The sequence below is a fragment of the Protopterus annectens genome, chromosome 8.part0 (assembly GCF_019279795.1).
Source record: "Protopterus annectens isolate FY-2018-M chromosome 8.part0, PAN1.0, whole genome shotgun sequence".
NCBI classification, from domain to species: domain Eukaryota; kingdom Metazoa; phylum Chordata; order Ceratodontiformes; family Protopteridae; genus Protopterus; species Protopterus annectens.
In genome coordinates this window covers 1,255,748,114-1,255,762,565 of record NC_056741.1, presented here as the reverse complement: position 1 = coordinate 1,255,762,565, position 14,452 = coordinate 1,255,748,114, and the positions used below count along the sequence as shown (strand labels likewise).

The window sequence follows — 14,452 nt, the reverse complement described above, 5'->3', positions numbered from 1 at the left end:
CACAGGGTGAAAATAAAAACAAACAGTAGTGAGTGGCTCAAGGATCAGAATCAGTTTATTTGATAAATGGATTTCAAAAGATTCACATCAGCAGCAATAAATAAGAAGCAAATTTCTTGAAATCTATTCTGAAAAACAAGTAAACTAAAATTACATTCAGTGGCCCAATCAGAGTTCTTTGTAGTACATGGACCTTCTAATTAATACGTTTCTGTTATTATTTGCATTTGAAGGTGATGCTGCTCAGCAAGATGAGAAGTTTTACTAACTGCCCAAAGAGTCAGTAACACATTTGAAAGAAATGGCATGCACTTTTTCAGACAGTGCCTTAAGGAATCAATTGCTGTTTAGTTTATAAAGCGGTGAGGGACACTAATTGACTGCATACCATGCTGTGTACAATCTAACTCTGACCTACTGCTAATGGTCTAACAGAATTTTTTTCTGGAGTTTTTTTTTTGTTAGTAAACAACCACTGTTAAATCTTGTTTATGTGTAGTTCTACAATGGACCATGTTATAACAAATGTTGTTATGGAGGGGGCAGATGCTTACATTTGAGCCTCACTAAAAGTTTATCATAAACAATTTTATCTTGAGAGCACTTCTATTGTCTACGTACTCCAGAATAAATCTGAATAATCATGGTCCAGTCAACATAGTAGCAGACTAAAATGAAACTTCTAAACTTGAACAAAGAGCTGTAGTCCAAATTGCAAAGATGGAGAGTAGAACAGAAGGGGAACCAGGCTGGCAAGTGCACTACATTCCTCTGAATTCACAATGAAACCACAGATTCCTTTTCTTTTTTTTTTCCACATCTTCCTATTTCCCAACCCTTCACAGCATGGAACAAGCATGACAGAAAATGTACAGTGTTAGTATGAAAACAGTCAAATTCTAGACCATTGAAAGTGTATTTTCATTTAATGGGGCACTTACCATGCTGTCACAGCTTTTTGCACCTCACTGCAGTGATGAATACACTGAATACACCGCTTAGTTTGATGATGAATTGCAGGAAGAAGTTTGCTGAGCTGAAGTCGGTCATTCTCCAAGACCAAATGAAGGAGGCCTAGTAGATAATGAGAAAGATACAGAGCTCAGTACGCTACAAAACAATATTGCATGAGTTATTTCTATAACAAAGTACTCTTTAATGAAAATCGACCAGTCAATAGATCACCACTAATCATTTTAAGACTAATACAGAAAAATTAAATGTATGTGCCACTGAATGGTGGTCTATGAGAACAAATGCAGGTAGGACTGAAAAAGGAGTGTTGGGATTATCATTATACTGAAGTATCATCATCTTCTTTTGGCTGTTCCCGTTAGGGGTCGCCACAGCAGATCACCTGTTTCCATTTCTTGCTGTCCTCTGCATCTTGCTCTGTCACACCAACCACCTGCATGTCCTCTCTCACCATATCCATAATCCTTATCTTAGGCCATCCTCTTTTCCTGTTACCTGGTAGCTTCATCCTTAGCATCTTTTTCCCAATATATTCAGCATCCCTCCTCAGCACATGTCCAAACCAACGTAATCTTGCCTCTCTGCCTTTGTCTCCAAACCTTCCAACCTGGGCTGAGCCTCTAATATACTTATTCCTAATCCTGTCCACCCTTGTCACACCCAGTGCAAATCTTAACATCTTTAACTCTGCCATATCCAGCTCAAACTCCTGCCTTTTTGTCAATGCCACTGTCTCCAACCCATATAACATAGCTGGTCTCACTACCCTCTTGTAGACCTTCCCTTTCACTCTTACAGGTACTCGTCTGTCACAAATCACTCCTGACACTCTTCTCCACCCACTCCATCCTGCCTGTACTCTCTTCTTTACCTCTCTTCCACACTCACCGTTACTCTGAACTATTGACCCCAAGTATTTAAACTTATCCACCTTCGCCACCTCTACTCCTTGCATCCTCACCGTTCTTCTATCATCCCTCTCATTCACACACATATATTTTGTCTTAGTCCTGCTGACCTTCATTCCTCTTCTCTCTAGAGCATATCTCCATCTCTCCAGGGTCTCCTCCATCTGTTCCCTACTCTCACTACAGATGACAATGTCATCTGCAAACATCATTGTCCATGGGGACTCCTGTCTGATATCGTCTGTCAACCTGTCCATCACCATAGCAAACAAGAATACTTAAGTATAAAATACTAAATCAACAGTCACATTAAACAACATCTTAAACGAGTGCACATCTGAAACACACACCTTCATATGAGATTTATTTTTTTTCTTTTTTGACTTTTAATCTTTAGTGACTCACTTATGACAGAGACAATCATACATTTATATAAATGAAAACAAACCATATTAACACATTCTCAGTTGCAAATATTATACATCACATATAATCTTCTTTAGCCAATGTCATTCCAGCATTATATAGCTCACTCATATCCTGCCTTCACTTAAACCTCATTCCTCATCCAAAATATTATTCTGCATGTATTGTTCCCGCAATTCCCATTTTGTTCTATGTAATTTGCTCCTGCCCTTTTTTAAAGATCCCGCTTCCAGTTCTTCTCTTTTTTACTATATTCACTACTTCAAATACGGTTGGTTTAGGCTTTCATTTCCATGTTCTAGTAATTGCTTTTTGGCAGCCACCAGAATTAAACTTAACAAGGCCTTACTATGTTTAGGCAATTCAGATCCTGTATCGAAGTTCAAAAATCACTTCTGTAGTTACGCCAATTTCTTCACCCAATATTTCTGACAGATTAGTCTGTAGGGGAATTTTTAAAGCCTAACAACATTTTACACTCCCCAAAATGTTTCCAAATACCTCTTTCTTCCCCATCAACTCCAAGAATTGCAGACAGCCTGAGGAAATATTCTTTGGAGTCTGCTTAGAGTATAAACATACCTATGAAAACACTTCCAATCAAAAATCATAAATCTTCTAGTCTTTGTTGCATATCTGGGAGCCATACATATATCCACCCATTGTTTCTTTATGAATTGTTTATCCAGTCTCTCTTCCCAATCCTTTCTAACCTCCGCTGATGGATTCCTATAGTTATTACACAATATTTTATATTCCCTCCTAATTATCCCTTTTTAACAGCTTTTGTTATAGATTCACCGAAGAACTCTACCAGTGCTGATCTTTCACTTAGGATTCCTCTATCCCTTTCTCTTTGCCTATATTCTGATACCAATCCTAGATAGGGAAGGCAAACTCTAGCCGGCAGTCCAAATGTATTCTTGACCTCTTCCCATGCTATTACCTTTCTCTCTCTATTTGCTCCCAGTATCTTGGTTCCTTTACTAGTTTTCTCCAGTAAATTCCTGCCCCATATTGCCTATTCTCTGTACCCCTAATTGCAGTCATACCTATTGGCAGGATCTCCTTTCTCCACTCCCAATATTTTCTGCTACTTTAAGAATATAATATTCTATATGGCTATTGCTATTCTCAAGTATTTGCATAGAAAATCCCACTCTCCTTATGTCTTGAGCTTCCCCCTTTTTCATCATCATCCCTTTTTACTTTTAATTACAGGTTTCTATTTGTGCTATGTATAGGAGCCTTAACTGTGTGGCTGTAAAAATCTCTCTTCGAATCAGGTAATCCCAATCCACCTTATTCTACTGGAAGGATCAGCTTATCCTACTTGACTCTTGCTCCCATTCCCTCACAGATAAAACCTTTCAACTCTTAATTAACTGCTCTCCACAACTTCTACTGTGGTTTATAACATGTCTGAACTATGTATAAAAACTGAAGGGACTAAAATCATTTTCACTGTTTTTATCTTGCTATCCATAAACGAGCATTTCCAGTCCCTCAGTTTTTGTATTACCTTTTGTTTGGTCTCTTACCACATATCCTTAGCTGCCATAACAGAATCCATTTTAACCCATACTTCTAAGTACTTTATTTTATCATGGGCATTGTTGAACCAATTTTATGGGTACATAGTTTACTGCTATATCCTTTGTTTTATTTTCATTAGTCTGATATCCCAAAAAGACTTGAAACTGTCTCAGAATGTTACACAAAGTACAGTTGTGTACACTTACCATAAATGTAGATGTTCGAGTGTATTCACTGTTGCAGTCATTACATTTGGGTAATCTGCTGGCAGGTTGCCCTCAGTTGGCCTGATTAACAAAGTCTTGGGTCCTGCGTCGGTTGCTGTCCCTTCTTCCATGATGTCAGGTCATCAGGGGTATAAAGCATGCAGCCGACGCCATTACCTCAGTTTTTGGTGCCCCCCCCCAAATGGGGAGCTATATATATATATATATATATATATATATATATATATATATATATATATAAAATTTAAAACACAAAAAACATACCTCCAGACAAAAGCAAATACATCAAAAAGGCTTTTAAGCATAGTAAAGGAAAGTAGATGTATAGTATGAGAAAAAACAGGGGGCTGGAGGGTGGGTAACCAGGACTGCAACAGTGAATACACTCGAGCATCTACATTTATAGTGTACACAACTGTCCTATGTTCTTCGTGTTTCACTGTTGCAGTCATTACATTTGGGAAGACTCCCAAAGCTATGGTTGGAAGGATGGATTTATACAGCATTAGGAGCAGCTATAAGGCCCTGCAGGACAGCAGTGGCAAAGCCAGCTCTGGATTTAGAGAAGAGAGGTAAATGGTAATGTTTGGTGAACGTATGAACTGAGCTCCAGGTAGCAGCTTCTAGAATATCTCTGGTAGGAACCCCTCTGAGAAAGGCTGCAGAAGTAGATGCAGCCCTGGTGGAATGAGATCTGATCCCTTTGGGGATAGGTTTACCATGGTGCATATAGCAGAAACAAATACAATGGCTTATCCATTTGGAAATAGTCTGCTTTGAAATAGCCTTTCCCTCTGCCCCTACAGCACATGCCACCAATAGTTGTTCAGATTTTCTTACAGATTTTGTCCTGTTTAAGTAAAATCTAAGTTGTCTGTGTACATCCAATGAATGCAAAATCCGCTCACCCTTGTTCTGTGGATTGGGAAAGAAAGTTGGCAGATGAATAGTCTAAGAGCCACACTGGAATACACCTTAGGCATGAAAGATGGATTGGTCCTGAGAGACACCCTGTCCGCATGAAAAATAATGAAAGGCTCTACTGCCATAAGAGCCTGTAATTCAGAAATCCTTCTAGCTGAAGTGACTGCTAAAAGGAAAGCTGTTTTCCAGGAGAGAAATTTTTGGACTGTGGTAGCAGCTGTCTCAAAAGGAGGGAGAGTGAGTTTTTCCAAAACAAAACTGAGGTCCCATGCAGGGGTTGGCACTCTCCTGGGAGGTCTTAAGTTTTTGGCCCCTCTGAGATGCTGATTTAGCAGAGGATGAGAGAAGAGGGGAGGTTCTGTGTTGTAATGAGCTGAAATGGCAGACGCATGGATTTTTATGGAAGAAAAAGATAGGCCCTTGTGAAGCACCTAAGTCAAGTATTGCAGAATCTGAGGAATATTGGGCATTGCTGTGCTTATTCCTTGTGATTGGTTCCAGGCACAGAATCTCTTCCATTTGTCAGCATAAGATTTTCTAGTACAAGGCCTTCTAGCCTCCAAAATGACATCCATCACAGGTTTTCTGAGGGATGCCAAGGGTGAAATTAGATGATTAGCCATGCTGCAAGATTCAAAGTTTAGAGCCGAGTGTGCAGAATTTGGTAGTTCTGCTGAGACAGTAGGTAAGGTGTCTTAGGCAGGTGCCATGGAGGAAGGTGCGACACATTGCGCAGGAGTGGGTACCAGTGTTGGCGAGGCCAGTCTGGAGCAATCAGAATCATTTTTGGTTTGTCCTGTCTGACTTTTAGTAGAACTTTGGAGAGCAGAGGCAGAGGGGGAAAAAGTATAAACTGATAGGTTTTTCCAGCTGAATGATAGAGCATCCACTTTCCAAGCATTTTTGTGATGAATTCTTGTGCAGAATTTGTCCAACTGATAGTTCTAGTGTAGGGCAAAAAGATCGATGTCTGGAATTCCCCATTTGCATGTCAACATGTTGAAAATTTGTGGTTCCAGTTTCCATTCGTGTGGGTCCATAAGATTTCTGCTTAATTTGTCTGCCAGAGTATTTAGCTTTCCTGGCAAGAATTGAGCTTGTAGTTGTATTTGGTTGGTCAAGGCCATGTTCCACAATGCCATGGCTAGTCTGCAAAGGGGGGTAAGAATGTGTACCCCCCTGCTTGTTTGTGTGTGGTGTTGTCTGTCTTTATCAGTAACTGTCCTGGATGAAGGTAGTCCTTGAAGGCTGTCAGTGCATTCTGTACAGCTAGCATCTCTTTCTGATTGATATGAAGGTGCATTTGATTTGGGCTCCATTTGCCCTGAATGCACTTTCCTGCCAGATGAGCCCCCCCAAGCATAGTCTGATGCGTCTGTAGTTAGGGTTTAGGCAGCAGGGGGTGGAGTGAATGGCAGTCCTTTGTTTTGGTGTCAGGCCTCTGCCCACCATAGGAACTCTAGTTGCAGGCAAGGTATGATAGGAATCTTTGTTTCCAGGCTGTGAGAATGTTGACTCCATAAACTTTTTAAGTATCACTGAAGTTTCCTCATATGCAGTCTTGCATATGGAATTAGAAGAATGCAGGAGGCCATGAACACTAAGGCTTGCAGAATTTGTCTTGCAGATAGCAGGGTTTTTGTGGCCACCTGCTTGAAGTAAGTCACCAACTGAATTTGCTTTTCTGGTGTAAGCTAAGCCATCTGGGCCAGTTGTATTCAAGCTTGCACCCAGGAATGTAATTTTCTGAGAGGGTACTAGTTGTGATTTACTTTCGTTTATGGTGTACCCTAGACAGGTTAGAACCCTTTTTACAAACGCCAGATGCTTTAGAAGAATGTCCTTGTTTTCTGCCTGAATTAGACAATCATCCAGGTACAGATATATCTGAATATTTCTTTGCCTGCAAAATGCAATTACTGGTGCCAGGCACTTTGTGAAGTCCCTGGGCACAGTACATAAGCCAAAGGGCAGTGCAGAGAACTGGTAATACAAATAGCCTGCTTTGAAGCAGAGGTATCTTCTGCAAAATTCCCTGATTGGGATATGCAGGTAAGCCTCTTTTAAGTCTAGAGTTACCAACCAGGCATCTTTGCCTAGCATAGGTAGTAACTGTTGAAGAGTCAGCATCTTGAATTTTGGAATGTCCAGAAATGTGTTTAGAGTGGATAAGTCCAGAAGTGGACGCCATGATTTGTCTTTTCTGGGTACCAGGAAAAGTCATGAATAGAAACCTTGTCCCTTTTCCTCTTCTGGTACTGGTTGAATAGCCCCTATGTTCATGATGGACAGAACTTGTTTCTGGGCCTCTGCCCACTGATTTGGGGGCAGGTCTGGCCATCCGTTTGGGACTGGCAACGTGTGGAAATGAAATCTGTATCCCTGGGATACTATATTTAAAACCCATTTGTCCTGGGTAATAAGTTGCCAGTTTCGTGCCGGAAGTGCCAGTTTTCCCCCCAAAGGGGCGGCTAAAATATAAGTGCTTGGTGACTGTAGAGGGAAGTCATTGAGACTGCTTACCATAGGAAGGTGCCTTGTTGTTTCCAGATTTGGAGGTGGAGGCACCCCATTGTTTTTTTCTAAAAGTTCCTTGTGACTGAAACCTGGAGCCTTTGGAATATCTGGATTTGACTTGAGTGGCTCTCGAAGGGACTGGAAAGGACCAGTTCTTAGTAGGCCAGTGCCTACTAAATCTTGGAGGTTGCACTTGTAAGAAATCTTTCACAGTTTGCATAGATTAAGCTTTATCTTCCATCTTTTTTAACACTTCTTCAGCCTTATTACCAAAGAGACGGTCCTGTTGTAAAGGAGCATCCAACAATTTTGCTTTAATATGGTCAGGCAGAGTTTGCTCTTTGAGCCAAACATGCCTTCTTAGCACAGATCCAGTTACAGCAGCCCTGCAAAAGGCCTCCAAAGAATCAAAACCACATTACAAAGTATGTTTTCCAACTTCTTCAGCTGAATGTACTAAATCCTGTAAATCTTTATTTTCCACACAGTCAGAGATTAACATCATTTTCTGTTTAAGTAGTCCCATGATATGCTGTTGATATTTAAGCATATGAAATTGACAGTTTAAAGCCCTGATTGCCAAGGTTGTGGAAGTGTAAACCTTCTTACCCCATCTATTCAGCACCCTGGAATCTCCATCAGAAGGGGTAGGATTTTTAGCAGTAGAGGCCTTAATGCCCTTGGGACCCTGAGAAATGGTTTCAGGATCAGCAATAGGATTTTTGAAAAGGAATTTGTGGGAGTCAGGAACCCTGTAGTATCTGTCTGGCTTACAAGGAGCCAGAAGCCGAGAATCAGGAGCCATACTAGATTCTGAAAAAACATCATCAATGTCTAGAACAGGAGGTATAGCCAAATGCCTATGCTGAGGAAGAAGAAGAAAATCCCTAAGTCTCTTTTTATGTTCAGAGAAATCCTGACTTTCCCAGTGGAAATGTTCCCTTAAGGTATGTAAAGTTTCGCCAAAAGAAAAATTCTCAGGGGGAGAAGCAGAAGGTTCATAGGTAGATACTAGGCTATCTGCCCTAGGGCATTTATAAGCCTAGCCAGAGTGTATTTGGCTTCCGCCTCCCTATTAGATTAGCCTACTGTGCCTCTGTAAAGTAGGTCACAGAAGGTACCCTTTTAAGATTAGTTTACTGTGCCTCTGTCTAGCAGGGACACAGGAGAGATCCCAGGGGTGAATTTGCGATTTCCCATCCACGCGTCCAAATTTCGCTTGAAGAGGGTCAGCGAGGGGCTATGTCTAACATGAATTGGGATTCTATTCCAAAGTGAGGGGAGCCTCTGGGAAATGAATCTGTCCCTCCAGCATGTCCTATTTATTTTTGTGCTGAGGTTTAGGTCCCTGGAACGTGTAGCTCTAAGGGACTTGGATTTTTTGAGGTGGAGCATGTCCATTAATTCTGGGTTTGACATGGCTTTGTACGTCAGGCATAGATTGCCTCTGAGTAGGCGGTAAGCAACTGAGTAGAGCTGGAGTTTCTTTATTCGAGCTGCATAGGACATCTGTTTGTAGCCCATGATCCTCTTGGTGAGGTACTTTTGGGGTCTCTCCAGTTGCTGCAAGTGTCGGGTAAGGTACATCCCAAAAGGGGTATTGTATTCAATTATGGGCCTGATGAATGACGAGTAGAGAGGCACAATGACTTCTCTTGATCTAGATGCGAACCCTTTCGTGATAAGGTGGGCTATACAGAAGGTCTTTCTAACCACTTTGACAATGTGATTATCAAAGGAGAGATTACTATCTACGTTGGTCCCCAAATCTCTAATTACTTCTTCCGTACTTAATGGATTACCACCTATGTGGTAATTTGTGGGCACCTTGTTTTTCCCAAAGGGGATGACTATGCACTTTTTAGCATTTAGCTTGAGGCCGTGGTTCTGGCACCAAGCATCCGTCTCTGTGAGACCCTTTTGGAGGATGCTTGTGTCAGCTGGAGATTCGATTATGGCCCCCAGTTTGCAGTCATCTGCGAACTTTGTCAGCAATAATCCCCCCGTGTTAGCCTGAACCTCAGAGAAGTATATACCGAACAAGAGAGGTCCCAGAACTGAGCCCTGTGGGACGCCACTTGTAACTGGTCCAAATGGTTCGGATTCGGACATGGCACCTGCGATTCTGACCATGTGGGTTCTATCTCTGAGCCAGTTTGCAACCCATCTTGTGATATAGGGGTTGATATTTAAGCTGGTAAGCTTATTTATGATGCCCGAATGGGGTATTGTGTTGAAGGCTTTTGCAAGGTCCAGGTAGGCTGTGTGGACTACCTTGCCCTCATCTATGGCTTTGGTAACTGTTTCAAAGAAATCAACTAGGTTTAAGAGGCAAAATCTGGCCTTAACAAAGCCGAATTGGGTAGGGTCCAGTGTCTGGAGGCTCCCAATGTCTTTGTTTATGAGTTCCATGATAATACGCTCCATAGCTTTACAAACCAGACTAGTCAGGCTTATGGGGAGATAGTTTCCGGGGTCCGTTGTGGCACCACCTTTGTGGAGTGGGACCACTGTAGCTGTACGCCATTCTTTGGGTACATATCCTGTAGTAAGGCTAAGTTTGAACAGTGACTTAATGTGAGGGTTCAGTTCTTCTTGGAGCTTGTGTAAGACACAGCCTGGGACACCGTCCGGTCCCATAGATGCTGTGTTTTTTGCTTTGGAGAGGGCAGCTTTCACTTGTGCATCTGTGATGTCAAGGAGGTTACATTCAGTTGGGATAGGCGTTTGCTCCTTTGGGGGGAAGGGGGGAAGAAGTTTGCGCTGAATCTGTCTGCCAGGATGTTGGCTATGTCTGTAGGTTCGGTATATTTTGTACCGTTATGCAACAATTCAGAGCATATCTGGGAGTTTCCGCCCATGTTTCTGACATAACTAAAGAAGGCCTTGTGATTATCTTTAGTGTCTAGGGCAATTTTTCTTTCGAAACTGGCCTTTGATGATTTTATGAGGGATCGAAGTTTCTTGCTAATACTGATCAGAGATGCCTTCCCTTTTTGGGATTTTGCTCTGTCATGTAGTAGCTTCCTCCTTCTGTTGTATAGCTTATTTATGGCCGGGGTCCACCAGACCAGTCTCCTGTTTTTGGAGGAGTGAGTCTTGGTTTTATTTGGGATAGCACGATCCATGCATTCCTGCAGGTGCTCATAGAATGCATTTGTAAAGGATTCTGCAGATTGGGCTGCATTATCCTCTGACCCAGGGGCTTTGAAGGATTCCACCTCAGTCTTAAGAAATGCAAAGTTGGCTTTGGAGAAATTCCTTACAGTGATTTCCTTGGCTGGGGGTGGGGACGGGATATGGATGTCCAGGGAAATTTGTTTATGGTCTGATCTTACCAATGAGGGGTTTACCTCTGGTGTGGAACAGAGTCCCCATGTTGGTGATGACCAGGTCCAATATGTTGTTCCCTCTTGTGGGAGTGGTGACCAGTTGTTCCATTGCATTAGAGTTTATAAATTCAAGGAACCATTGGGCGAGGGTGTTTGGGCTTGAGTAGTTTTCCCAGTCAATGTTTGGGTAGTTGAAGTCACCCAGTAACATAGTGTTTGGAGAGACCTTCATATTCTCCAGTGTTCTCAGGAATGCCAAGTGGGGTTCCTGTAATAGGGAGGGTGTTCTGTAGCAGGCTACAAACTGAAAGGCAGTTTTTCCCGCTGTTAGTTGCACATGGATGGTTTCCGATGCTTCGTGCAGTGCCACTAACTTGGAGGTGTAGGTATCTTTGATGAATATAGATACTCCCCCTCCTTTTGTGCTTCGTCCGAGTTTTGGGGCCGAAACGCATGGTATGAGTTATAACCTGGTAGTGCTTGGGTGCTCTCAGGAGCCTTGAACCAGGTTTCTGTTACTGCACAGACATCGATTTTCTCCATACTGAGGAGAGTCTTGAGTGCGTGCATCTTGAGGTTTAGACTTCTGGCATTGAGTAGCATTACCTTTAGTTTTTTTATCTTTGGGTTTTCTATGGAGGTGGGTTTGTCCTTTGAGCCTTGCCTAAAAAAGGCACTATGGGGGTGGCAAGAGCCTTGGCCAGTATACGAAAGCCTAAGGGTGACAGGTGCAAGCCGTCCCTAGCGAAGCAACGTGGCTTGTTGAGCATGTCATCCCAGGCTGACAGACACTGGATCCCCTTTGAATGACACCAATACTTTAGCCAATTGTTGAAACTGATCATTTTGTCTTTATACTGTGGCATCATTCTTGGTGAGGGCAAGATGCTACTCAAGGTCAGGGACATACCAGTCTGGGCTAGATGGTCAGAGCACTCCTCTATGTCTCTTTTCATGTAGTCCAGGGAGGTACGTCTCAGGTCATTCACACCAGCATGGACAATGATGGAGTCATACTTGTACTTGCTTTGGAGTGACCTGAGTGCTTGCGTTATGTGGCGGATCCTGGCACCGGACAGGCAGCTTACAGTGACCTTCTCCTTGTTCAGTCTGTTGAGTGGGACGTCAGTGTGCCGGACAATAAATTCCTCTATAACAAGTGTATTTAGTGTGTTGTTTGGCCTTATGGGCTGTGACTGTGAGGCACACTGATTTTGTGAGCTATGTGATTTGTGGGTATTGTTGAGGGGTGGCTGCTGCTTGGATATCTGCTTAGGAAGTCTTTGCTGTTTAGGCAGATTTTTATTTAGAGCCTCCAAGTATGTTTTTGTGTGTTTATGGGTTGGGTATGCAGATGCAATAGGTCTGTGTGAGACTGGATTTGTGGTGTGGGTGGTTACCTTTTCCTCCTGACTGACTGTGCCAGTCTTGGGTTGAGAGAGCTCTGCCTCCAGTTTGGCAGTGTAACTGCATCTCTCACATGTATTAGAGTTTGTTGGAAGGAGGAGAGGGTTGTCTGTGTACATAAGGCAATTGTAACATTGCCTCAAAATTCCCAGATTCACCAGCTGGACTGGAGAGTAACCTTGAAACGGACCCTTGGACATACCAGATTAGTATAGGGAACTGTTTTTTTAGTGATCAGATTAGGGAAGGGAACTGATTTTTCACTTGATCAGGAAGGACCAATCGGGAGTCTAATACTTATGAGAAGTCAAGAAGGGTGTAGTGCTTTAGTTAGTTAGTGTTTCCTTATAAGAGCTGAGCAAGTGCAGGGCTTTAGAAAGAGAATAGAGTGATTACTTTGAGAGTTTGAACAGTTCTAAGGGATAAAGTGAAGAGCAGACTTTGTGGAACCTGGAATAGTTTAAACCTGTTTAGGCGGCGCTGCCCGACGCTGCTCAGTGCACAAAACATCACAAAAATAGAGTTGTAGGGTTTTAAGAGAGAGAGATCAAGGAGTTTAGAACTGACCCAAAATGGCCAATAAAACTACAGCTTCTAGGTAGTAACCACTCCTCCAGGGACAGGAAGGCTGTTCAGTGTTAACCACTCCCACTGGTGAACACAGAGACTTCCCTTTAGCCCAAGCAAGCACTGGCCTTCTAGAAACTTCCAAACAGTTCAGAACAGCAAATCTGTAACTGAACTTTCTTAACTTTCAGAAAGTGGGAAAAAGCAAGATTTTTTTTTCTTTTGTTGTAGTTTAAAGGTAGCAGAGACACACAAGCAGCAAAATAATCACAACAGTGCAATAAATGACCCCACACTTGAGTGCCAGGCCAAAATCATGTAAAATGCAGTTTTTAGAGAAAAAAACGATTTTAAATTAAGTGCAACACAGGAAATGGAATAAACAGGCTCTAGATGTGTTCCAAGTACTGTTACTGTTACAGATATAAACTTTAGCAAGCCGGAAAATGCCAAAAAGTAGGCGGCAAAGCAGTAAAACTTAACAAAAAATCAGAAGAAAATACTTAAAATCACAAAAGTGATGGAATCTTCTGCATCAAAGTCCTCATAAGTAGGAAGAGACACATCCTGTTCATTAGAAGAGACAGAAGAAATAGAATCCTGTTCAGAAGATTCATACTCAATGTCTTGCCTAGGCCTCTTAGAAGGAGGGGGTTGGCTACCCATGCTCAGAGTGATTAAATCTTCAGTCATTTTGATCATTTGTTTTTTAGACATAGGGGCCCTGCACATGTGGCCCAGGCGTCGTTTTTTTAGACATAGATTTAGATTTTGGCCTTAGTTTTGAAGATGGCTTCGGTCTAATATACAAATCTGTAGGCCTGAAAACACCCTCAGAAGCCGGTGCCTGGCTCCGGACCCATCTAAGGTACAGACATCCGCGGGTTCCATAATTGAAGCATCTCGCGGCATACCGGACTCCAAATGGGTCTCAGTAGAGGCCTGCGAATCAGAAGTAGCGAGTACCAGGGGCTGCGAAAGCACCTCATTGAGTACCGGCAAACTGGCGACTGGCTTAGGAGAAGCGTTGTCGTCAGTTTTGGACCTTGACAGTCTGTGTCTGTCTTTTTCTTTGCGTTTTTTAGGTATTCCGGTAGTCGGATTGCTAACCGATGACATTTCTGGATAATTAAATCTAGAGCCAAAACATTTAGAAGCAAAAATATACCGCCGTTTAATAGTGCGTTGATTAAATTTAGCACAAAACCGACAGCAAGGTACGCTGTGGTCAGGGCCTAGGCAAGGAATAAAGTACAGATGAAAATCCTTATGAGGTAATTTGCTTCCCACAAGTAATGCAATTATTAACTTTTACTGACAATGGTAAGGAGCACGAAAGTTTCCCCAACGGGGAAACGAAAATTTCAGGAGTCGGCCGACTGTCACTTGCAAACTGCTTCTGCTTCGGGCACTGCGCGACAAGAAAGACTGAGGTAATGGCATCGGCTGCATGTTTTATACCCCTGACGACCTGACATCATGGAAGAAGGGACAGCAAAGCAACCGACGCAGGACCCAAGACTTTGTTAATCAGGCCGACTGAGGGCAGCCTGCCAGCAGATTACCCAAATGTAATGACTGCAACAGTGAAACACGAAGAACATCACTGAGATGCCCTTTTTTGATTTTATCA

At 42.5% G+C, this 14,452-nt stretch overlaps 1 protein-coding gene across 1 annotated transcript in view; it reads right to left on the bottom strand.

Moving 5' to 3' along the window:
• The window catches only part of HAUS5 (HAUS augmin like complex subunit 5), a 1,223,310-nt gene that overhangs the window by 74,600 nt on the left and 1,134,258 nt on the right, over window positions 1–14,452 (bottom strand). The window contains exon 20 of the mRNA XM_044080749.1: window positions 942–1,074. Coding sequence (XP_043936684.1) covers window positions 942–1,074 — 133 coding nt within the window. The remainder of the gene's footprint in view (window positions 1–941; window positions 1,075–14,452) is intronic.